Source organism: Corapipo altera, unplaced genomic scaffold, assembly GCF_003945725.1.
Source record: "Corapipo altera isolate COAL_440 unplaced genomic scaffold, ASM394572v1 61553, whole genome shotgun sequence".
NCBI lineage: Eukaryota > Metazoa > Chordata > Aves > Passeriformes > Pipridae > Corapipo > Corapipo altera.
Genome location: NW_020884918.1, coordinates 5146863 through 5173759, shown reverse-complemented (window position 1 = coordinate 5173759; position 26897 = coordinate 5146863). Strand labels below are relative to the sequence as shown.

At 39.1% G+C, this 26897-nt stretch overlaps 1 protein-coding gene across 4 annotated transcripts in view; it reads right to left on the bottom strand.

The window, feature by feature from the left end:
- Positions 1 to 556: 556 nt before the first annotated feature.
- Positions 557 to 26897, bottom strand: part of CUNH18orf25 (chromosome unknown C18orf25 homolog) — a 46497-nt gene continuing 20156 nt past the window's right edge. For 3 of the 4 annotated variants that reach the window (XM_027656051.1, XM_027656052.1, XM_027656053.1), the window contains 3 exons: positions 11680 to 11850; positions 7212 to 7338; positions 557 to 3623 (listed from right to left, as the gene is read on the bottom strand). In XM_027656051.1, coding sequence (XP_027511852.1) covers positions 3440 to 3623; positions 7212 to 7338; positions 11680 to 11850 — 482 coding nt within the window. In that variant the 3' untranslated portion in view covers positions 557 to 3439. Of the gene's footprint in view, positions 3624 to 7211; positions 7339 to 11679; positions 11851 to 21014; positions 24149 to 26897 lie in introns of those variants that run through there. The other variant, XM_027656054.1, reaches the window with a different exon arrangement.

Here is a 26897-nt window from a genome sequence, read left to right as displayed (position 1 = left end):
ATATATATATATATACACACACCTATACATGAAGATATATGTTGGCTGTGAGGGTGGGGAGGCCCTGGCACAGGTTGCCCAGAGAAGCTGTGGCTGCCTCTGGATCACTGGAAGTGTCCAAGGCCAGGTTGGATGGGGCTTGGAGCAACCTGGGATAGTGGAAGGTGTCCCTGCCCATGGCAGGGGGTGGAACTGGATAATCTTTAAGGTCCCTTCCAACCAGACCATTCTGGGAGTCTGTGATGGGCAGCAGCCACTTGTTACTGGTACCTGAACATCTCCTGGCACCCCCTCCGGCACTACAGGGAGAAGTGTTAGTCCTGCCCTGCTCTGAGAGATAAAAGCAAGATTCTGCAGTCGGGAAATCTCTTTTCCGTTCTGGACATGCAAAACTGCATGTGTTACTGCATGTTACATACATGCTGCATGTGTTACAGCAGGGAACATGCTGTATTTGGGCAGCTGTAACCCAGATCTTAAGGATTTATTTTGGACATATGACAAACTGCAGCACATTTGATGAAAGTGGAAAACAAAAATTCCAAACAAATTGACGTTGTTTAAATAATACACTCTATTTTATTTTGTCTTAAAATAGTTTAACCTTTATTCTACAGACTTGTTTCAAAAAAACAGAAGGTCTCATCTTGCACCAAAAATATATATATTTATATTTATATAACACTCTGTTTTATTATTATTTTTTTCTCCAAAGACCATTAAATACTAGATGGAAAATGAGAACTAAATAGTGAGTGTTGAGAAGAATCAATTTTTTTGGTTTTTTTGTTGTTTTTTTTTTTTTTTAAACTAGAGTTGCACATTTTAAACATTTATATTCTAAGCAGTGATTTGTCTTCACTATAGAAGATTCCAAGTTCACACTCCAGCAATTCAGGAACTGCTAAACCCTGAAGGGCTCGAGCCAATGCACACTGAGGTCGATGGAAAGCCCTGCACCGACCCCAGTGGGTTCTGGATCAGGCCCCAAGTGCATTGGTTCTTAGCCATACAATGGCTGACTTTTCTCTTTCTTGCTTAGAAGAGCAAAACCACCCAGGCACATTTTGCTCTTTTTAAAAAAAAAAATAACAGTTAAAAAAAAAAAAGAGAGAGAGAGGAACAAAACCAAACCATTTCCTAACCCTAAGCTATCCAGTGATTGTGTTTTTCAGAGCACTACCCTTTAAAATCTCTTAAGAATATGAGAAAATACGTAGTGTTTTAAATAAAAGAAAACCTGCATCGGACTACAATATGTGAATTGTTTAAACAAACACAGTGCACAAATGGAGGAAGTTTGGTTAGGATGCAGTTGTTTTTATATATACATGGAAGTCACATCATATACAAACTGAAAAAAACCGAGGAGAGTTAGTTTGCATTTTTTCACGGAAGGACTGCAAACGGGTCCCTGCAGCTTTCTTCAAAACTGATCTCCAGGAGACTTTGTGGAACAGGGAGAAGCAGCCACACTAAGCCCCTGTTCCAGAGTTATCTCTACAGCAGGTGTGTGAGCCCATGGAAACGACTGAGGTGCGCGACTAAAACGCCGGGAGGAGGGACCAACAGAGCAGTGCGGGGGGGCTTTTCCCTACTGCACTGCCAAGGGGCTCCATCCACACTCCCCTCCCCCCCCCCCCCCCCCCCCAGAAAGAAATCAGTCACTAGAAGCACCACATACATTTTTCTGGCCATGCAATAATACACTTAATGTTCAATGTTTTAGAAAGCTGGAAATTGGAGTATCGATCCCTTACCTACTCATCTTGTAAAGTGCAGTCCAAACTGTTCTGCTTATGGGGAAAAAGAGATGTTTGTTACTGACTATACCGGGCTGTTTTTTCGTTTACGTGACAACACAGGCAGTTCTATTTTTAATTTTTTTTTTTTCTGCCCACAGGTAAAACTGTTGGAAGCCAAATAAATCTCAAAACCAGCCAGCACGAAAAGAAAGCAGAACTTCCCGTGTCCTGACCACCCCTGTTTCAGCCTTAACTGCTAAAAAAGTCTGAAGACAGAGCTGTAAAAAATTCCCACGAAAAACATCCAGAATATGAAGGAACATTTTAATTGCACGATAGACTTTAAAAGTGAATAATATCATTCTGTTAGAAGTCTAATCTTTGGTTTTTGCCTTGAGAAAGGCTCAAAATGACAGATGAGGGGCAGGAATTTCCATACACACCACAGAAACCACAGCCTGCTAAACTGAGTAGTTCCACTGATTTCTGCAAATATTCTGGTAGAAAGAATCTGGATCACGCCCTAAAAACAATTCTAAAACTACGTAAGAGGTAAGATTTAATGTCATATAGGTTAGAATCCTGCAGAGTGCAGATTATTAATTAAACGACAACAAAAAAAAAGAAATCACAACCTTAGGTTCTGATTCTGATCCTGCAACATCTTTTAGGACAGAGTTTTAAGCACTTAAGTGGCCCCACGAGTTCCTGGGAACAGTCCCAGCTGAACACTGGCAGCTGCCAGTGCTTTGCCAGGCTGGGGCTTTGGAATTTGCTTGTTTGGTTTTTTTTTTCTTTTTTTGAAGTGGTGAATGAAGCAAATAAGCAACAGGAGAAATGAGGACTATGAGCAAAACGTTTAGTTTCTCCATCTCCTCCAGGCAATTCTTGGATAAAGGTAAAAAAGTTCATCTATAATTAAAAAGGAGAGGGATGCTGGGCCTTTTTATTACCTTTTCCTGTGCTTTTGCAATAATCAGCTGCTACTAAGTCACTACTATTATTACTGTTTTAGCCATATCAAGCCATGGGAAATGATCAGTGAAACACAGTAGTCAAGTAGACAGAAGATTCAGCACTGAATAAACTATAAATTATACTGAGAATAAAAATGCTTTAATTAAAAGCTGTTCAGTGCATAAGTTATGGGCCGTTTGCATTAAAGACAGTCCCTCCTGCTGGTAACACAACCAAATCAGCTTGCGTACAAACACTCTTGGCCCAGACTTCAGAAGTGTTGAATACCCCCAGTTCCACTGAAATCAGTAAGGACACACCATTTCTCAAAATCACTGATGCTCACACAGCAACACACTAACTTCTACTAACAAACTCAATATTACTGATAAGTTAAAAACGTTCTGGAGCCGGGATGAGGGGAAGGGAGGGAGGATGTAAGTTTTGCACACAGTTATTTCTTCAGATTAACACGCACACGTTAGTAAACTGTAGACGTGTTTTAAATTCGGTGCTGTTAATCTGAGAGGAATCCCCCTTTGAGAAGGCAAAAAACCCTTTTAAGTCATACTGAAATCGTACTACATTCTTATGGACATGAAAGAGACGTCGTGAGTTTGAATTTCATAGTGCCAAGAACGGGGTGGGGAGGGGGCTCTGAAACTCAAGGTTTAATCATGAACTTCTGTGCCACAAAGGGGAAGAGGGGAAGGGGACGGGGACACAGTGACACGGGATTACAGCAGGAATTTGCGCCTGGTGTCCTCATCCAGGGTGAGGTCCACGACTTCTGGGGGTGAGGACCAGTTCTGCTGGGGAGCCACTGCTGTCCATGACTGTGTTTGCTGGGCGTTGATGAACTGAGAGCCACGCTTCCAGGAGGACACGCTCTGGATCACACCTCCCCTGGGATGCACACACCTGCAGCAAGGCAAAAAAACCCACAGGGGATTAATGCCACTACTGAATTCAGGCACCAGAGTCTCAGCTGAAGGGTTTTATCACTTAGACATCTGGTTAACACGTCCCTCACCGAACTGCCCTCGTGTATTTGCCATTTGTAGAGTCCGTGACATCCTAAATGCCCAGGAAACAAAGCTGAGAGTAAATTTAAACTTGGGGTGGTGGTGGGGATTAAATTATTTATAAGAAATGGTTCTGCCAGTGTGTGTAAAGTGATAATCCTTAAAAAGCATGTGCATGGATCCCAAGGATCCTGAAGAAGCCTGCCCCATCATGTGTAGTACCCTAATTCAGTAGCACAGTGTCCTGCTGGCAGCTTTACCCACTGGACTTTTAAAAACAGAAATATTTGAAGTGAGGCTGCATGAGACAAAAAGAAAAGCCATCTTGCTATATTAAATCAAAACCGTGTTAAAATAAGGAGTTAGTGATACTTTCACTACAATAATTGCAAACGAGATGTTGTTAATTACATTATGTCTGATTTTTGTTTTGGTCTTCTTAACTAAAAATTACAAACGTGCTGGGAAATGCTCACTGACAACAGCACAGCCCCATTCGGCAAAACATTTAAGCTTTCAGTGATTAAATCATGTATTTAAAGATAAGCACAGGCTCAGGTGCCTCGCTGAAGCAAGATACAAAGGTACTTATTTACACATCATTTTTACCTATTATATTCATAGTAGATATGTGACAAGTGAAGCAGAAGTTAACAGCAATTAGAAAAAAAGAAAAGCAAAATGAAAGATAGACTAATCTTTCTGCATGCTGAAGTGATGACAGGAATTTACAGGACGCTTTACGATGATCACTCCATTCTCAGCTGTAAAATCTTACACGAGCACCAGTAAAACTCAATATCTACTGCTCCAAAAATTGTTTTGCTCCTGGTAAGCTCTGGTGTTGGCTGTAGCTGCTCCTGGCTGCACAGATAAATATGAGGTGTTCTGGCTGTTGGGGTAACCTTTTCCCATTTCTTTGTGCATTTCGGGAACTCTAACTTTCTGCACTGATCAAATATCCCTGACATTTACACTTTATTTATTCTAACTTAAGGTCACGCTATTTATTCTCTCCAAAACTACTTAGGTTATGCTCAGCTTTCTTGGTTCTAGTTGGAGTTTCATGCAATAGAATGAAAAATCTCATTCTCTGAGCTGTAACTTCTCTGAATATAAATGTCTCATTGTCTTCTCAGACGCGCTGTTTAGTTTTAGATGTGATGTTCAGAATGGCTTTTTTATTGCTTCTTCAGTCTTAAAAATACATACTTAAAGTATACATCTACAAAGGCTTAGCAATAAGAGACTGGAACTCTAAGAAATGTACGGGACTTCTTTCTTTTAAAGCTTTCTTAAGAAGAAATACTTTTAGGCATAAGTGACAAGAAAAGGTTGTAGACAAAGCGAATTAAATATGATGTTTGGTCTCGGGGACTATGGTCCATCACTCTTGAGAACAGTCCTCAATGCTTAGGCAAAGCCAAGACTAACTTATCCTCCTGAAGATGACAAAAACCGAGCCATAAATTATCTCGTAGGAATGATATCCCGGAAAAATAAAAGTGTTTATCCTCAAACAAGTCACGTAAGCAGCCAACAGCAAAACGTTCAGTCAAACACGAGCTCAGGGAACATGCTTCCAATCTGCAGCTAAGGGGAGATACCAAGTAAAGGCAACCAAAAAAAAAAAATAGAAAACAAAAGGAGGTAAAAAAAAAAACAAACTAGGGAAAAAAAATCCCAGAGGAAAACTGTTTTATACACATGCATGATTAAAAATTAAAATCTACTGGAGAAAAAAATAAAAAAAACCAAAAACAAAAACAAAAACATGACTTGGTGTCCTAAGTAGATGCCAAGTAATATTCCAATGATGAGAAACAGCACCAGTTCACTAACAGTCTGAAAAACTACAGATGATGGACAAACCCCAGGGTGTCACAACTCAGGACAGGGAGTACGGAGCACAATAAAAACCAGCAAAAGAACAGAACCCAAACACCACACTAACTAAGCATGCAAAAAATACTGATCAAAAACCTAAACCTTGTCCAAACGACAACCCTGTCAGAAGCCCATCAATACTTCATAACTGCAAGCCTAGACCTGCAAGAGAAATAAAACTCTAAATAGGATTCAAACAACTGGAATGTGTGAGAATTCAACGGGGCCAGTAAACACTAGTCTGTGAGAGATGGGAGGTGGGAAATGGTTACAGGAACAAAGAAAAGCACAGAAGTGTGCTTTTAGTCCAATTTGCTGAAATTACTTCAGTCCATATCTACTAAAACTCATTTTTAACAGCAACTCTGTGTTTAGTTCTTTCCATTCCTGTACGTGCTGAGCATTACCAAGGCAGCAGCATGGGAAGGTTTCCAACAGGGCACTGCAACAGACGGGTTGTGTGTGCACAGTGCCAGACAGATTTACACCAACTAGTGCTGGAGGGCAAGTCTACACCCCTTAAAATTAGCACAAAGATCCTCCAAGCCCTGGGTCTGCTGGATAAACAGCCCAAGGAATTAGTATCTTCCAAAAGAGTTGGCCATGCAAGGACTTTCACTGTTCTAAAAGCAAAGACTAAATCTCTCTCACTACAGGACCTGAAAATTCCCCTTCTTCACATCCAACAGCACCAGGCTGTGCCCACACTATTTAAAATTTTCTGCACAGGAAATTGGGTCCTGCACACCTTCCTTCTTCTTTCCTCAAGGAAGATGCCCTGAAAGGACATCAAAGAGCAGCTCTGCTTCTTGTCCCAGCTCTGTTCCTTGTCCCTCATGCCCTTCCCCTGTGTCTCCAAGCACCCACCAGGCAGCAGGCTAGTTTGTGTACTGTTTTAACTTGCTTTTATTCCACCAAATTCACACTCCACATTATATGAACAGGCCAGTCGTGTTCAACTACTTCATAATATCTGAAGCCAAGGAAAGATCATAGACTAAAAATGAAGAGCAAGGGCAAAAAATGCGATCAAGAATAACAGCTGGAGCCCAGCTGGACAGGTTTTTATCTGAGCTTGAGAGAAACCTCTGGTGCCCTTACCCTCATCTGCTTTTGGGATTTGAACTCTCCTGTATCTTGAAATAAAAGCAAGATTCATAATGATCCAATTTTTAATCTAGAGGGGCTATCTTATGACACTAGGCATTGAAAAATTCATATTATTTTTACAACTACTGATTAATTAAGCAAAGTGGAAGCTGATAAAAAACTTCATATTTTGAAAGGAAACAAGAACCCACGTAAATATTTTTGCATGTTCACATATTCCTTTAAACTCTGAATTCCTGATGTATGTACATTTGGTATCTCACTATTTGGTGTTTAAATACCACACACCTTTAGCCAGTTAATGTTTGATATCAAACATTATCAAGTATCAAAGATATCAAGATATCAAAGTTTAATCTGAATCTTTGGTCAAGTTCTAAAGAGAAAGACATTCTGACACCACCGTGACCAGTAGAACAGAAGAAACAACTGCAATGTTGTTTCTTGCATTGAAATAACTATTAGAGCAAGAAAAAATAATTCATACCTGGCATGTTCCTGAACTCCAACAATCTCTACTTCGCTATCAGAAGAGGCAATATTAATTTCTTCATTGGCCTGGGCATTACCAGAAGAGGTTTTGTCACCTGCAAGGAAACCTGGATCCAAATGACCTATGGATGGGGAAAATGAAATACAGCCTATGTTTAACAGCTTACACAACTCAGAAGCCACTGGAAAAGGAGTTTCTCACCCTAACAACAAAAACAAACAAACAAACAAACAAACAAACAAGGGACTGAAACACTTGAGACTGGAAAATCTTATTAGATCAAATCATTCAACTTCCAGTTCATCACCTAATATACTAAATTTAACCAGTGTCAAGAGCTCTAGTGATGGTGTTATGATACAAATGTGAACAAAGACCGACTGTTCCTGATGCAATTAGAATTTCCAGATGCAATTTTGCAACAATGCTAAGAGTTAGATTGTGCTTAAATCCCTTCAACTTAAAAATACAAAACCATCTAACCAAACTCAATGACACTGTGGCAAACACAGTCTATATGCTGGACAGAAACATCACACACATGAAAGGAAATTAATTTATTTTCTTTAAATAGAAAACTAGGGGAAGCTGGTCAATGAAAAAACACAGCAAACCCATCAGTTTCTGGCTGTGCTGCTTCACACATCTGCTCTAACATTATTAAAAATACTTGAAAAAAAATCTGGTTTTCGTTAAGTCCCATATACTACAGGGCTTTTTTAATTACAGTTCCTCCATGCTATCCAGTTCATCAGTCTGTCAAACAACAAACCCTCTCTAAATACAGCAAGTGTGGCAGGTTTTTGTCTTTCCTGCCAAGTACCCCTGAGAAGGTTCTGCACCCCAATTAGCAAAGCTGTGTTGAGTCATATTAAATAAAACTTGCGTGGAAAACACAAAGCAGACAAAATTATTATTTCTTTTACAGGAAATAGATTTTTTAAAAAATCAGTTAATGAAAAGATTTAACTTCTACTCTTTTCTTTTTTTCTTTTTTTTTTTTAGGAAAAAGAGAAGACAATTAAATCTACTGTCTTTCATGAGCCTGGGGGGTGCTGGGCAGCCCTGAAGTAGGTGACACTACCAACTTCTCAGAAACCACTTGCTCAGCTGTATTACACAGGGGAACAATCATTTGTCGAGCAGGCAATTTGAGAGGAGGTGAATATTTTATGTGTATCCAGTTCGAGTGGACACATCCTCAGATGATGAGAGGAGGAGGAAGCAATAATGATCTGCAGGATTTCAAAGGTGTGCGAACATGCAGAACTGATTATACCTCCAGGCAGATCAAGGGGACAGAGAGAGAAGAAATTAAACTTGAAACAAGTGCCAGGGAAACCTTCTAATGACTGCTTTAAGCACTTGGAAAAGATGCAAATAGAATCACAGAATGGTTTGGCTTGGAAGGGACATTAAAGCTCAACTCATTCCACCTCACTGCCATGGACAGGGACACCTTCCACTATCCAAGGCTGCTCCAAGTCCTGTCCAACCTGAACTTGAACCCTTACAGGAATCCAGGGGCAGCCACAGCTTCTCTGGGCAACCTGTGCCAGGACCTCACCAGCCTCACAGGGAAGAATTCCTTCCCAATATCCCATCTAACCCTGCCCTGTGGCAGTGGGAAGCCACTTCCCATTGTCCTGTCACTCCATGCTCCTGTAAATAGTCTCTCTCCACCTTTCTTGTAGGGGCACAGACGCTGTTTGTTCAGTTTTTGGAAAGCCAAGACCCCTGGTGCAACATCTGATCAGGATTAGCAAGGGAAGGAAACCCATGTGCTGCCAGGTACCTGAAGGGGTAATTTCCACGTCACAAGACAAAAAATGTTTGTCAGCTGAACTTAAAATGAATTAATAGCCCAGGCAGACTTTTCCTAACATTACAGTTCAGCTGAAAGTTTCTTGGCAAATATCACTGACTGCCAGACAGCCCAAAAATGGGTCATGGGTATTTCTTTATTAGAAGTGGCTGGGCAGACAGTGAAACATGAAATGGGAGTGCTCAGAGACTTTGATTCATGTGCTGGTGCCTCCAAACTGTCAGAGGGCAGGGTTAGATAAGATATTGGGAAGAAATTCTTGGCTGTGAGGGTAGTGAGGCCCTGTCACAGAGAAGCTGTGGCTGCCCCATCCCTGGAAGTGTCCAAGGCCAGGTTGGACAGGGCTTGGAGCAACCTGGGATAGCAGAAGGTGTCCCTGCCCATGGCAGGGGATGGAACTGGATGGCTGTAGTATCTTGTATTAGTGCCATACCACCCTTCTGCACCTTTTTCTAGACAGGCTAATTTCTGACAGAGGGGTAAAGCAGAGCAGCTCTTAAACAGCCCCAAGAAGAACCCCCAGAGGTATAAAATTGTAGTCCCAAAAGAGCTTTCATATATTACCATAATTTAAAGTTCAGACAATAAACAGATAATCAGCAGTAGTGAAACCATGATTAGCAGAGTAAACACTGCAAGATTAGCTGATATAAATCAGGATTACAGCACACAGACAGATTTACAGCCTCTGGCCATACAAATTTCACGCCTTATAACATGCCCACGCTGTTAACTTCTTTGCACAAATGTTGTGATGATGCCCGAAGTGATGCATTGTTTGCCCTACAACACGAGGGCTTGCAAAACAGCCCCGAAGTATTTGCCCATGCACAGAGATGTGATAGCACAGTAAGATTTTTCACTGAGATAGAGCTTAAGTTGTTGTTGTTTTCCCATGGGAACACATTCTTTCATGTCTGCTAAACTAGATGCTGGCTGAAGATTAAATCTGTGAACAAGGTGCAACATTTGAAAATTCTGCTTTCCCAGTGTGCAACCCTAGACAGGGTAGGAAAAGGCCAGGACTGACAAAGGTGCAGTCAGATGTGTACAGAGGCTGCAGGGCTCTGGGACAAGGTGTGTGCAGGAGGAAAAAGAGATTCATCCTCTCAGCTGCTGACACAGCCGAGGTACCAGGACCAAATCCATATGAACATGTTCCCATAGGGCCAGGGATGAAGAAGTCTCTTAAAGTTTTCTAGTTTTCTTTTACCAGCCTCTACCTTGCAAGTCCCCTTGGATATAGGTGGAGGAAGGAAGAAAAATTTGTACCAGCACTGCAGCATTTTAGGTGGAAAGTGGAAGAAAGCTGGGTAAGAAACATTACTTTTTATTTCCTTACACTCCTTTGCAGTACCATTGCATTAGTGCTATATAATTCAGGTGATTTCAGCTGTTCTAATTCTTTTAAAAATCACTTGATAAAGGATGGGGCTTGTTAGTGGACAAGTAGCTGCCAGTCAGCTGCTATCCTGCAAAAAATACCAATGAGCTTGGAAAACGTAGGTGAGCTTCAAAAAGGCTGGAACAACATCCAGCCAGGGGCAACAGTGAAAACAATGCACATGGATTCTCATATTTAAATTATGGACCTGTCAACTCCACAGTGCTGGAATATCTCTTTTAAAAAGCCACATATTTGTATTTCTTTAAGCCTTACAGACAATGAAAAGTATCTCAGAGCCACCACGACACTCCCACTGTGGGTGCCCTGTGGCAGGACAGATTTGGAAAACAAAGCATAGAACACAAACCTGTTGTGCTCCACCACAGCAGGAAAGAACTGTGTCTTATGAAGCTAAAAATCCTGAGGTGGGTATTAAAATATCAAGTGGAAAGGAAGGCAGTGTGTTGGCACACCAGGCTGTGGGATGAAGTCGATAGGAAATATTCCCTGGTGGCATCCAAAGCACAGCAACGTTTCATGTTGTTGTTGAACTCTTTTGTTAGTGAAGAGTTACGAGCACTTAAGTGAAGCTGAACAATTTTTATGAGCTACACGAACTTCTCTGAAGTCTTCCACAGTACTCCTGCCCTTCCTTTCCTGAAGGGAATTTCTTTGCTCTCTCTAGATGCTAAGCCCACCTACCAGCATCTTTTCACCCTTCATCTTTAGCTGATGCTGGGCTGTCCAGTTTTCTAAGGGATGTTGGAAATGTGTATGGAATATGGGAACAATCAATGCTCGTATTTTAAAGGTATAAAGAGATAAACAAAAGACATACACAGACAATTCCAAAATGCAAAATGAGATTATGACCAGTTGACTGGCTGGTGGCATGGGCCATCACAATCGATCATTCAGGAACAAGTTTAGTTCACTTTCATTTAAGAAAACTCCCAAAACCAAAACCCCACACCTAAGTTTCCCATAGTACTTAGAGGGAAAAGGAGGAGAAAAAATAATTAAGAAAATTAGTGTCAGAAATACATTGCAGGAATCTTTTTCAGTTTCTGTCAGTTTTATTTTGGGTTAAACGTCACACCTTTTTAATAAGCACCTGCCCTGTCTTCTCACAAAATTCACACAGGGAGCTTTCACAGCTGTATAAACTACAAAAATACCGACAGAAATAAAGGGAGAGACACCAACTGCGATGCTGGAACAAATGTCAGAGGCAGAGAATTTAAACAAACCTGTGTCAGCACTCATTTCATCCAGCAGCCCTCTGGTTCTCCAGGCAGATCCCAGCTCTTGACTATTGTGCTCTTGAACCACTGCAGCCGCCAAGAGATTGTCCACATTTACCACTTCTGGGTCCGAGTTGGTATCCGATATATCATAGTGAGCCACAATGGGGGGTCCATCTGCAGGAGAGAAAAGCAACATGGGTTAGAAGTGTGAAAGGCACCTCTGAACGTACAAATAATTTGTTTAAGGATTAATGCAACATCCTATGTGGAGCTCTTCCAGTTTATGGCGATGAATTATATGAATTATTAAACTTCAGTTAATGAACATAGTCTGGGATTACAGAGACATTTTAACTTTGGCAAACACAGAAAACACAAGTGTAAGAGAAACACCTTTACCAAAGTATCGGTTATTTGTGTATTTTTTACATTAACCCATAAACATCTCCATATCTGACAACGTTACATTTACAATCTTTAAAGGATAAAACTTCCAGTTTAAAATAAAAAATAATAAGTTACAGGACATTAAATTTGGCACATAAGGCATTTATCTAGAGAATTTTACAAAAGTCAAGTGACAGGTTACATTATTTTATTAGGGCTGATTGAATAAATCTAATGTTTTCATATAACTGATCCAGTAACAATAAATTTTAACATTAGGCAACTTTCCTTTAATAACATCTACCTGTTAAGGGCAAGGGAATTTTTAAAAATTGCAATTTTTTTTGGTGTTTTGTTTTGTTGTTTTTTTGTTTTGTTGGTTTTTCTTTATAAGATCAAGAATAACAAGAAACAAAAATATATGTACAATGACAAATATGCTTTTCATTCAATAGGATTACCATATGCATTTTTGGCCACCATAATAAAGGAGGAAAGGAGGGAGATAAAATTGCTTACGTGATTCTGAAATCTGTTCTTGAGGAATAACAAAAAGCTATTTTTTGATCTATTTTGTTAGCACCGACTAAATTCTTTGTGATGAATGAAAATCACTTATAATTGGGAAGCATGCTAGAAACAGAAGAGGCTCAGAAAAAAACCAGGCAAATTCAAGACAAAGATTAATGTGAAAGCAGAGAGAATGGATAAATAATGCAATTCTGGAAGGATGTGGGTGTTTTAGCTCAAATGCCTTGCCCCAGCTACAGCTTATTGACTCAGAGTGGATGAAAGTGCCTGGAGTTCCCCATCCCCAAATGAGAGGATCAAAACTTTCTTTGGGCCAAGGCTTCATCCACAAAAACAAGGATGAAACAGAAACACAGGCTGGGCCAACTTTTCTGCTGCAATTCTTTAGCCCCAGGGAGGTTCTGAAAGTTGAGTGCCTGCAGGACTTTTTGTGTGATACACGGAGGGTGTGACTTGTAAGGGATAATACAAAATAATCATAAACTATGAATGTGTTCAGGAAGACAAGACCTTCAGAGTTACAAAGCGACTAAAGAAATCTTTAAAAGTCACAAAGGATAAAATGAAAAGCCTTCTCAGGAAAAAAAAAATTGTTTTCTTTTAGGAGAGTTAAGTGGCTGTTGAAGAGAGAAAGAACACGATGAAATAAAAGTCTCAAATTTAATTCTCTGAAAAGCTGTTCCTCCAAGGTTTTTTTAGTTTGGGGTTTTTTTTTGGGAAGGGGGTGTTTTAGCAGCTTGGTGCCTGAACTATAATTCAACTCACTATCTTCAGGAAAAGCCTATTTTGTGGTTAGCAACAGATTTCATTAAAGAGCGACATATTGCTTAAGTCGTACTAAAGATCAGTTTGGCAGCAAGGCACAAAGAAATCCACAAAACATTTCCGATCAGACCTGCTCCCAGAACAACAATTCCATGAAACGATGTTACATTACAAACTTAAAAACAGACCCGACAAAAATAAATGAGTAGTTAAATGCCAATGTATTTAAAGACCAAACTGTTCGCAACATGAAACGCTGATGATCATGACTGGAACAGAAGCCCTGATAATTAACTGAAAGGCAATCTTTGTCTTTTTAAAAGGCAATTACAAAATAATGGAATACCGAGTTCAGAATTAAGCTGGCTGATGTTCAGTTAATTATTTGTGACAGCTGATGATTAAATTACGTGCAGAAGTTACGACCGGACTGAGTCATGAGAGGCATGTTTTCCTTCAGTCTTATCATCAGAGTTCAGCGTGAACATATATAATGTGAGCTATAAAAATAAACAGTCGAGTGCAGAAGATACGAGGGTCAAGTACAATATTGACTGTTTGACCATTTTTTTCAATGGGTTATCTAAAATTTCAGGAGCTCTGGACTGTTCCTTCGGGCCTTTGTTTCTCTTGCTTCTTACTCAGATCTCCGAAAAGCAGAAGCGAAATTTGATTTTTAGACAGACATGCCTAAACGAGTAAAATTTGTATTTGGACAAAAGGCACGAATAGTCTCAAGTCAAAATTGTACCACTCCTACATGTATAATCATGCAAAAATGTATAATAAATGTATATACATGCAGAGTGATATTCTCATCACCTACCCATAGAAATAACTTGTGTGAAAGTCTTCATCAGTAGGAAATACAAGCATAAACTTGTTATCTGTAGCTCCACTCTTGTATCTTCCACACTTCCAAACAGCACACCTTATAACTTAGCTTAAATTCAGTATACATCAAACAGACAAAAATATTTTCAATATGATTTACATACTGCAATTATATTTGTCAGCATAATAGCCACCAATTTAACAATCTGTGGGGAAAAAAAAAACAAACAAGCTGCCTATTTATGAAGCAGTCACAGCAGAGATCTACTTTTTGCTTTTCTCAGCCTTGCATTTCAAGATCAGATTTGGAAATGAAAGGCACTCGACTCTAGGTTTATCCATATCTATCACTAGTAAATTACCTGCAAAGCCAAGATAATGGCCATGATGCTGCAACAAATCCTGGGATTCTCAACATTTATAAAAAAAGAAATAAGCTATAAATGCTTACATGTGTTTAAACAAAAAAACAAACAAACAAAAAAACCCCCAATAAAATAAGTTGCAGACAACTACGACCAGATGAAAGTTGCAGTGAAAGCATATAAAAAAATATATCTTCTAAAACTCCTCTGTTCCCAAAAGCCTGTTTCTTTTTTGAGTGCTACATGGATGGGACAGGAGTGGCTAAATGTGGAAATAAATAATACTTGCCTAACCAACTAGGTGTTCCTCCAATGATGTGATGCAAAGTGAATGTGTGGTAGCAAAAAATAAGGACAACTGACTTCAGCTAGGAAATAAAGTGAAAAAATGCTTTCAGGTTGAAAAAGTAAAAGGATTAACTACAACCAATGGTGTAATTCATCATCTTTTCTTTACAAAAGAGACACTCCAAATAATTACTGACTGTAACAGGATTTCAACAGATTAAAAAACAGACATCAAGACAAACCATGCCAGAACCAAAACTTAATGTAGAACAATTAGGAGGTTCCCTGGTCAGTAATTTAAACAATCTACTTAAGAAAAATTGCATCTTTTGAGAACCCAAGATAGCTGGAAGACATACATTTCCCTGGTGACAAGCATTAATTCATTTCTAAAGCAATAAATGCTTGAAAAAGGCAAGGCTGAAAGTTAATAAGCACCAGCAGCAAAATACAGCTGTTGACATTTAATGCTAACAGGGGGAGGGAAAGTCTGCTCTTTTTCTTTATTTTTAAAGAATTCAGAGGGAGAGGTCATCATGGGGACAGCATTTCCAAGTGTCCAATTCTCCCTCAATTTAAACAGCTCATCAAAACTAATTCTGCTCAGAACAACTGAATCAGAATCCACATGCACAAAAATCCATGTCTACATATATCAGCTTTCATTTTAAGCCTGCAACAGAGAAAATTCAATAATTTCTCATCTGCTACCTGCTCCCATGCTTTTCACAGAGCCACATCTCAGCACTCAGCAATCTAAACAACCTTGTAAGATCCACACTCCTGTCACCCTTTACTTCATTGCAATGGCAGCACAAGCAAAAAGGGAGGAATCAACCATAAAGTTTCAGCCTTAGCATCAACTGCACAGGAAACACAAGGTATTAGCTGGCAGAACCTGAATGAGGAATTTAGTCCTTGAAATTTATGGAGGCAGGCTGGGAGAGCTGAGGGGGTTCACCTGGAGAAGAGAAGGCTCCAGGGAGACCTGAGAGCCCCTTCCAGTGCCTAAAGGGGCTCCAGGAGAGCTGGAGAGGGACTTGGGACAAGGGGGAATGGCTTCCCACTGCCACAGGGCAGGGTTAGATGGGATTGTGGGAAGAAATTCTTTCCTGTGAGGGTGGTGAGGCGCTGGCACAGGTTGCCCAGAGAAGCTGTGGCTGCCTCTGGATCCCTGGAAGTGTCCCAAGCCAGGTTGGACAGGGTTTGGAGCAACCTGGTCTAGTGGAAGGTGTCCCTGCCCATGGCAGGGGGGTTGGAACAAGATGAGCTGTAAGGTCCCTTCCAACCCAAACCATTCTGTAATTATAAGCCATTATTTCTCTTTAGCTTTCTTACTTAGTCATGCAGTGCTGAGCTCATCACCTAAACTCCCTCCCGCCGCAGCCAGAGAGAAGTTCAGCCAGGTAATCCCATCCTGGAAATTGCAGCCTGGAGCATCTCCATCTCCTCTGCTTCCCCAGCAAACAGAAAGAGCTTAGGCACCGCCTTACCCAAGACACCTCACTTTTACAGAGCTCAAGTTTGGCAAGATGAACTTCTGCCTTAGGAACAGGATTTAAACTTTGCTATGTTTCCTCTACAAGTAGTGGAAAAAGACTGAAATCTCCAGAGGACTATCCCGGTTAAAATAGTTTTGAAATTAAAAGCCTAATTTCTGTGGTCTGAATTGCCCTCTGGAGTCATCAGTGACTCTTGCAAGGGAAAGACACGGAGCCATATTTAGGCGTGAGTATCACCCCAAGCTTTAAGACACAAAGAACAGGTACAGTTATAACAGCAGCAATAATTACAGCACCTTGTTCTTACAAAAAGCTTTCCATTAGTGGACCTGGAAGAGCTCCAAGGTGGCTATTAACCTCTGTCTGCCCACGGGGGAAACTGAGGCAGGCAGAGATCTGCAGCTTGCTCAAGGATAACAGGCAGAGGAGCTGGGCTTTGCTGAAAACAACACTCGCCTCCAATTACTGAGCTACTTTTAAGCGGTGGATTTTTTGGGGGAGTATAAAAATAGTGCTTAGGAATGCTTTTCCTAAATGTGCAACTGCTAAAAAGGTTACACAAGAGGTAACTGCAAGCCTCACCTCAACAGCTTTGCTGTGAATGTGGGCACTGATGGTCTCAGTACTCTAAGTTGCGTTTATTTCTACATAACAAATGAGAACACTGAGACATTTTAAGATAATAAAATACCTAAGAATGCCCTCATTTACAACTGGTGCTTAAATTTAGGAGATAACACCATTTACTGCAAGATTACACAAAACACAGAGTGGACTTTAATACCCTTATAAATTTTAAGATCAGCTGATCATCACTGTAATAGAAATAACCATATTTTGTGTGCCAAAACCTAAAAGATTTGTCAAAATAGCTTTACAGTAGTAGACACATCAGTAACTGATCCAAACAGAAAGTATTGATACACGAGACTATAAGTGACAGGTTTTTTTGTTTTAGATAAGCAATAGAAACCTGGTATTAATTAAAACATGACCCAGAGCTGCCATTTCAAAAGTATGTGAAGTTCAAATGGCACAAACTTAGCTCAACCCTACAACAATTCACAGAGGGGGATGGGGGCAGATCATCTCTGCTTTTTTATGTTGTTTAACAACATGAACCACTTCATTGCTATTTATATTTATTTATTCATTTATTCCAGGTTACAGTAGTTACATTTCTAAATTTACAAGGTTAAGCAAATAATACATTGTAAATACAATAAAATCAATAGTAGTGTAACAACATTCTCTGTAAAATTATAAAGTGAACTTTACTAGTGAATCCACTTTTCTCACATTTTCCTTCATTTCATACAGTAAAGCTTTTGTGTTTAGGTTTTTTTTAAACATGATAATAAAATAAAATCAAAACAACACGATCAAATTATTATCTGTTCTCAGACTGTGCAATTTTTAATGTATCACGTGAAAAGAGATCTCAGAAATTCAAGCCTTGCTGAACAACATTCATTCTTTCAGGCTTTTTGATGACTAGATGGAAAATATCTCAGATTCTTTTTACCAAATTACAAATAAAGATAATAAAGAATTTTTCATTGTGCGTTAAGCAAAGGCACATGGAATATGGCTGTGGATTCAAAACACTGGGAAGTGGCATCCACTTTATATCCCCATATAGGATTTATTTTCTGTGATGCTGCCTAACAATGCATTAATTATGGTAACAGATATATTAGCCAGATCACTTCCCCAGTTTCACTTGCAAAAGCGTCTCAGGAGAGTTTTGGAAACCATCCCACCCTTACACAGCCATGACAGGCAAAAAAAAATTAAATAACTCCCTGTGTAAACACAGCTTACATTAGGAAAAGGCAGCAAACACACATCCCCTCCAGAAAAACATCACATTTTTGCAAGGACAAACTGCATCTTCCCTTGGAAGGACTTTTGGTGGTCCAGAATAATCCCCTGCTCCATCAGCCTGCACTTGAAACCCCTCCTAACTTAATAAGCCTGTTTTCCATGTGCCTTCGTTTTGCTGATCCAACACCATGGGACCAGTAAAATTTCTGAGAAAGAACTGGTTTCCAGCTCCGTGTTTTTGCAAGGTAACTGTCCATCTCTGTCAATCAGCCCAAATGTTTTGGCTTCTACAGCACACATCACGCAGCACGTTTGTTCCAACGCCTCCACGTGTAACTGCAGCAGCCACGCTGCAGACCCTGATTACTTTAAAAACATCTGCTCAACTGGCCTGAATTACACACCCTCATCAGGCACAGAATCCCCTTAAGGTCAGCTGAAGGATTCTCTGGCCAAAAACTGCAGAGCAAATTCAATTTTTAATGAGGTGAAATTAAAACCATTAAAACCAGCAGAAAACTTCTACTAGTATCAATGGGGCTAGGATTTAATTTCTTAATGCCCTTGAAATATTATTTTAAAAAGAGTTTTACAGTATGTGGATACAGGAAGAGATAAAATATATTAATAAGAGAAACCAGTGATAATAAATATGTTTCAATCTGTAACATAACTGCCAAATGTAATCCTGTTTTATTGAAGTTAAGATTAGTTTTCCAGTCTCAACTCTAGCAGCTCAGATAAAAACACCTAACAATTCTGCACAAACACTAAAAGACACTGAACTTAAAAAAATAGAGATGTGTATTTCTGCCTGAATTATTTTGTCCTAATACTGTTAAAAATGACACTGAAGGCTTTACATTGTCTTTTTGTTTCTCCCTGCTCAGTTGTTTTTGCAATAGAAAAAACTGAAAATAGTTTCACCGCCTTAACTTGAATTTGGTTTATGTTGTATGTTAATTTTTTTCTAAATAAAACCTGACCATTCAGATGTTTTATCTGAAGCAAAACCCAAAATCCTCAGAGAAATCAGTGTGTGAAGGGTGGAAGTTCCTAAAGACCTTCCATACCAAACCCCACTGGAAGGCAGGGAAGCAGCACGAACTACCTGTGGAAGAACTTGCAGCCAAGGCTGCAAAACCACTGCACATTGAAGCCCCTGGACATTTAAGGCCTCCTAAAAAGGGACCAGTTCTAGGAAGAAACCCTTTAAATTATTATTTACTGCAGTGTCAGTTCGACATTTAGTAGAATTTAAACTGAGCATTTATATAAAGACTTACTTCCTTTACCTGCTGCTAAATTCCAGCTCTGGGGTCATACAGGTATTCCACTTCTCCCATGCTGAAACAGCCCCCACACTGAAAACATGTAATTCAATTGTTTACAATGACAATATAGGAGCTTGGACCAAAGAAGCTGTGGCTGCTCCATCCCTAGAAGTGTCCAAGCCCAGGTTGGATAGGGCTTGGAGCAACCTGGGAGAGTGGAAGGTATCCCTGACCATGGCAAGGGGGTTGGACTGGATGAGCTTTAAGGTCCTTTCCAACCCAAACCATTCTGGGATTCTGTGAACAGGCCAATTCGGTTTAAACTGGCACCATCATCCCTGGAATTACACCAGTCTACACCATCTACAGCAGCTGATCTGACTCGATGCATGTGACTTTTTCAAACCATAAGTAAAATTCCTTAAAGAAACTAGAATGTTTCTTTACACCATTCTCAAGTATAAAACCCAGGGCAACTAGGGAAACTCTAAATTATCATCAGTGGTTCTCCACGTCTGTGCAAAACTCCTACTGATTTTTCCTCTACTTGTCAAATGTGGTGGTTTTGAAGTGATTTGATGAGACGTGAGCATAAACATACATTCAAAATGCAACTCTGGGAAAGTAGAAGAGTTTCCTTCTGATAATCCTAAAATAGTCTTAAATAAGTCAGACAGCTCTCATGAAACACGGAATGGGTAAGATTAAAACCTTTGTCAAAATTTCAGCTGAAGAAATTTTAACTCCCTGAAAGTTTCTAGTAAAAGCCCTTTGGAAATAAGAGCTTGTAATGGAAATCACGACAAATTTAACAGCAGCCGTGTAATATAGTAGAAATATTCCCAGGAGGGAAAAAAAAATAAAAATCTGAAACTCTATATTGGGAATCTGTTTTCTCAAAGAGATGCCAAAGGCTGCCACACACACTTAAAACAGAGACTCATCACTAGTATCGGAATCTGAAGGTTGGTTTCTGAATCTCTCAGATTCAGAACACAAAGGTAGAAGAGAGGTGCTCCTGTTTAATGGCACAGGCTGCCAAGTCCTTCATCAGGTAGGTTATACTACACCTGAACAGCAGAAAGGAGGGGTTCACCTCTCAGTTTCAGACCAAACATAATTCCTCACATGGAAACCCAGCTGCTGGAGCAGATATCCAGCTGTGTGGATCAACAAACACTCTTCATTTCAAAGGAGATGATTTATGACAAAGCTGAAGATTCAGCTCCAGTTTTGAGCCAAGTGGAAAGAGTGACCAAAGAATATTTACCACTTACAACCACAGGTGTTTTTAACACTAGGTAGCATTTGTGGGGAAACTAAGTTAAAATTATACCTTATATAAATTATTCTCTCAGTCTTCTGGGTGCCTTGAGATAATTTTATCCTAGAAAGAGTACAGCTTCAAGGTCTGTATGCTCAACTTCTGTCATCCTCTGCTTGTTTTCTCATGTTCACAGCTGCTTGCATTGAAAATAACAACTAACAGTGATGGATAAAAATAAAAGGTTTTCACTTGTTGCCTGCAGTAAACAAATCCGTATTTTTATCTATTAATACACTGGTTTATTTTTTTTTTAAGGACTACCTGACCAACATATTAAAGATTGGCAGAAATTTCACTGGCTACATCCCTAATGAAGTTATAATCCATTTATGAGATCCACATGTAAAGGTGTTTCAGTCTGAGAGATAAATAAGTTCAGCTGAACTCCTTACACAATTTGTTCTGAAATACCTAATTGTTCTCTATATATCATTTTACAAAAAAAGGTTAAGGGCATGCATACAGACATACACATTAAAAGAAACCAGTCACTGCAAAAAGCTGCTTCTGCATGCAGGGGAAGATTTATAAAGTTGTCATGCTTTAAAATATGCTGCTCTTACTGTCATCATAAAGGTATTTAAATATATATATATATATATATATATATATATATGTGTATGTATCAAATCTATGAACACCAGAAGGATCCATTTTGGTGATTTTTTTTATATCAGCAAATACTCTTCCCTGAAGGATCTTGTATTTTAAACAGATGAGGACAAGTTGATCAAATTGCAATCAAACACAGAACAACTCATTTAACTTTTACCTGAAATGCACACAATTTCAGACGAGAGAGTTTTCTAACAAGTTCATATCAAAATCTTTGTATAAAAATTATGCATGAAGGTGATCTGAAAAGAACTTTATCCCAGTACTTAAAAATTATCTCCTGCATAGTCTTTCAAACAGCTACTCTGAAAATAACACAGTTCTCTAACCTAATTTTTTTTTAATGAAGGCATCACATACCTTAAAAAGAAAAAAGTCTATGGCAACAATAATGTTAAAATACCAGTGTGAGTATCATGCTGATAACAAAAAGCATTTCTTGAGTTCCTGTTACAGGTTTGATCCAAACCGCCACATAAATTGATGGAAAAACTCCCACTGACTTCAGGGAGGGGGGGGAAAAAAAAAAGCCAGATCTACAGAAGATACTGTGGTTACTTCCAACAGGAAGAAAACAAATTACACTAAAATAACTAGTAAAAAAGTGACTGTGGTTTAAAAAGCAAAGTAACACAGTTAAAGGAGACCTACAGTATTCTCTTTACTTAAACTGTGTCTGTGCACACCTCCAATTTCCACTGTAAGAATTTTGATTTGCATTTGCATTCAAAACTTTTATCAAGTTCTACCTGATGATAAATATACATTTTTTTGGTAGCTACAGAGAAGTTACTTCCCATGAAGAAAGGCCTTAACGCAGAGGTGACCAAAAAAATCCCTGTAACAATAGTAAGTAAGAATTAAGTAGAGACTTCTAATATACAATTTAAAATAATCCTACTTTAAACATCACAGTTTCAAGCCTGCCTATTCAGGATAACTATTAGTATTAAAAAAAAAATTAAAAATCCACACAACAGCAAATTCTTGTATTATTTAAATGAAACTAATGCTCTGGCATTCCCCATCACAAGTAAATAATGATTTCAGTGGCATTCAAGCGTGGTTCAGTCTGACCCAGACCAGCAGCCCTTCAGACCACCATGGTGTTTACTTATCTGGCTGTCAAGCCTCCCTTCAAATTCCTGTGCCAAGAACCAATCCATCCCCTGACTGGTGCTTATCTTGGGGCAGACAGGACTATTTTTATTCCAGCATGAAGGATGTGGTTTCTCCGTATATACAGGAGGGAAGCAGCAGTGCTTTGAGTGCACAGGTTGGGTGTGACTCATCCCACCTCAATTCAGCCAAAAGTTATCTCGTATAAACTGCTGATAAGGGAGGTTTGGACAACTAATGGAAGAGAAAGACACTGCTGGGAGACATCCTCAGCAGGGGCTTATCTCTTCCCACTGACTCAGAAGGAGACCCAGGGAACAGCAAACTGGACACCTGGAATTAGTGGAGATGACTTTCACCCAAACCAAACACACACACACACACACACATATATATAAATATATATATACATGTGCCTATTTGTGCACACAGTTTAAGACAGCTGCATCCATAAGCATGCCATGTGCAACACTGCAGTGACATTGATTAAAAAAAAAATCTGGACAGAAAATGAACTACTAAATGGGAGACAAAAAAAAAAAAAAAGGAAAAATCCATTGTGCACAGTTATATATCTCTCTCTCTAAATACTTAAGGTAAGCTTATTTACTGCTTCTGCCTAAAAAGGAAGAAGAAAAAGCTAATGTGTGATGTGTTCAAGCTGCAAAACTTGTGAGTAAGCGGAGTTAAGGAAATGTCATGGGTCTGTATCTAGTCTGGGTCTCTAAGGTACTTTACCTCCTTAAATATAAAACTTATTTCCTTACATAAATGTTTTAACATGCAAAAAAGGGCATCTAGATGAATACCCTGAATGCTCCTATTGTAGCAAACATAGCTCTACTGCTTTTGGGGTATCTAAACAAGGATTCTAAGTTATATTTTCCCAAGTTTGATGATGAAAGCTTAGGGTGGTTCCCCTCCCCAACACCTTTAAAGGTGTTTATATGTGTGTGCTGGCACATGCATGTGGGTATGCTGTGATTTTTTTTTTTTTTTAAACTACATATATTCTCTATAAATTAGAAATAACCAAACGATACCATGGCAGTAAAACGCAGAAGAGAAAACAAAACAAACATATACAAAGAGAAAAGCAAACCTCATTTTTCAGCATAGTCCAAAAATAACATCAAGATTGCAAGGACTTGATTTTCTTTTCCCCTCCTCCCCCCCCTTAAGTTTATGATTGATTCAGATCAGGCTCTGCAATATTCCCATTCTCTGGAAAGATAGGTGGAAAATTGTTATTAAAAGTCGCTGGAAACTCGAGAGTAGCATCGACATTCTGATAGCCCACATAAGAATTAAACGACTGCTGAGGAAGTACTTGGCTATCAGGCATCTGTATGAAAGCCCCTGACTGCGTGGTAGGGGGGATTCTTTGGCCAACTAGTTGAATTTTGGGTTCCCTGGGCTCCAGTTGCTGCTTGCTCTCTTCGTCCGTGTCAAGACGGGTTAGCTTTTCTATCCACATGCGGAATTTCTCCTCTGTCTGCCTCTGCATCTCGGCAAAGCAGTTCATGGCCTCTTCCAGGACATTGCCTATGCAGTTCCTATCCCACACGGTGCCCCTGTCAAGCAATCCTGGAATTTCCCTGGTCGCTCCTCCAGATCCCCCAGCACGACTGAAGCCAGCTTTAAAGACATTGAGGCCATTTGATAAGTCATCGTTAAGTAAGAACAAAATATTGTTTATTAAGGCATGTTAACTCAGGAAAACAACTTTTCTAATTCTGTCCCTGGGATATGACAACATGAGAGGAATTGACAAATATTAAGCAACAGTTATACTGTCAAAGAAAGGTAACATTTTATACTCACTGAGGTTATAATAGAAATTTCGGCTTCAAAATTATTTTTATTCTAGAAGTTTCAGGCAATTCTGTCAAAAAAGTCTGGTTTTTTTCAAGAGATAAACCAAATTACTCCAACTCCCTTGCAATCTCTGTTTTGAATTCAAGTGAGGGTGCAAAAAACCATTATACATGTTCAGTCCTGTCAAGCTGTGATCCAAAGTGCTACTGTTCAACTGATAAACCTTGAATAATTACGTGCATTTTACTTACACACTTGAATCCTTTTATAACGGGCTGTTAAACACAGACAAAACTGTACACGAGATAACAGGGATAAAGGCTGATATAGTGGCTGCAGCACCTGAAGCAGCCAAGCCCAAAGGCTCTTGGTCCAGTTTTGGAAAACACAGTGAATGCAGATGAGGAGAACACACAACACAAATATGGGATAATTTGTGAGAGCTGTGCTAACACAGGAGGTGAGAGCAGCCTCTGCCCGGTGTGACGGACACAGCTCCATCACAAGGACAATCCACACAACAGCAGTGACCAGCCTCACTCCAACTAGGACCACGCCCTCCACTGGCATTCCTAGAAAACAGGGAATGTTTGCAACGGAATTGTTCTCCGTGCTGCTATCCATCAAAAAGATGTGGGAAATTACTAGCTTTGGGATTATGAGAAAGAAGTTTAGCAGCAAAAGGGCCATCCTCATTACCTCACTCTTCATATCAGTAACAAAAGGCATCTTTTTGGTATCTGCATTTCTAAGCTTAAGAGTCCACTCAGGAATTATCTAGGAGGCCATAAACCTTCAAGAAAACAAAGCTCTGTACCTGTTTGAGGAATCATAAACAATACGTGCATGCCACCCAAACACACAAACGTTACCTCAGGTAATTCCAAAACAAGACAAGCATCACATTAAGCTACACAAAGCAGCTACAAAACCCGACAATTTAATATGTAAATGTGAAACTTGCGGCATCCTCTAGCTTAAGAGTAATAGAAAACACCCTAAGAATGAGACAAATTATTGCACAGCCTAAGCAAATATTTACTAATAAAAACATAAGGCACTAAATCTTTATTGGGATTTCACTGTGTACATGAAATTACAGTATTACTTAAACACCACATTCTTTTCAGGAGCTGTTTAAATGAGGTATACACAGGTCCTTCAGTAACAGCTAAAGAAAGACCAGGATTATTTTCTTATTTCTGAGCAGTTACAAAACCCCCTATTTTTTAAGTCTATTTCCCCATCTGTTTACCTATCAGACAGGCTGGAAATTCAGCATTCAGGTCCTCTGCTCAAAAATAATTACTTTATAGCAAGTAATTTACATCCCTCCTACTGCATTTTAACTGCAAATAATTATGTAATATACTAACTTATTTCTAAAAGATGGGTTGGTTACTTCTGTGTATTCAATATCTTTTTCATCCCTGAAAAAAATATTTCTCCTGTTCAATTACTCCTAGCATTGAACATCCAATACAATGCAGTTTATTTGTCACTAGTCAGGGATCTTATCCTAAAATCAAGGAACTAAATGACAGTCTGATTTCCATAGGCTTATTAATAGGTAATGTTAAGTTTTAATTTATTAATTTATATTTAATTTATTGCTATTTAAGTAAAAACTATTGATGGTGATACATGAGACAATCTACCTAAGTTTTTAAAGTTAAGAATGAACTAGAATGATAAAGTTGACAAAATTGTTCTGTAAACTGAAGAAACTATGTATTAAGATATATATAACCCTGCAATACTATTTTTAAAAGGCATCAATCATAATGCATCTACAATTTACAGCAGCATCAATGTTTCAAATGTTTCCCTTGCAGTTATTATAACAAGCCTTATTCAATCTTTTCTTTATTTTGGGGTTAAAAAAAAAATTAAGCCAAAAAAGTAATTTTATATATTAAAAATGCTAGCATTTATTTAACTAGTCCCTCCTCTGTCTAGAAACTTAAACCTCTGTAACGGTTTTTTTCAGTTATGCCAAGTTTACAGGTGAAAAAATTTGCAGTCACAAAGGGGTCAGAATTCAAGATTCGTATCCTATTTTCAAGACACCAGCTCCTGCAAAACAGCACCTAAGAAATGCCCCAACACTGTATCTTTATGAGATCTATTAAGTACTAAGTACTAACCAAATCCAAAGTTATTTAATTTAGGAAGTCTGACAATGTAAAAATTTAAGATATGCTTCCCCTTCATTCTAATTAGGAATGGTTGATTCCTCTGTGTCATTTATGCTACAGATTTCCAAATTAACATCTTAACTGCAAACCACCTTTGACAGACTATTTTTTTTCATATCTGTTAAACAGAATTGTCATTCTGAGTAGCTTGCACCAAATTCATCCTTTGCAAGATGCTTCTTCGAGGGTCTGTGCACAATTCTCGGGAGGAAGGAACGTGGACACACTGTGCCCCCCCTCTTTGGGTTTCTGCTTATCAAAAAACTCTTCTCTCTTTTTTTTTTTTTAACAAAGTGAGCTGAGACTTTTCCAACATCAACACTCAAACTTTTTAATAGATTTTTCTGAAAGCCTGAAACATGAGTCACTCC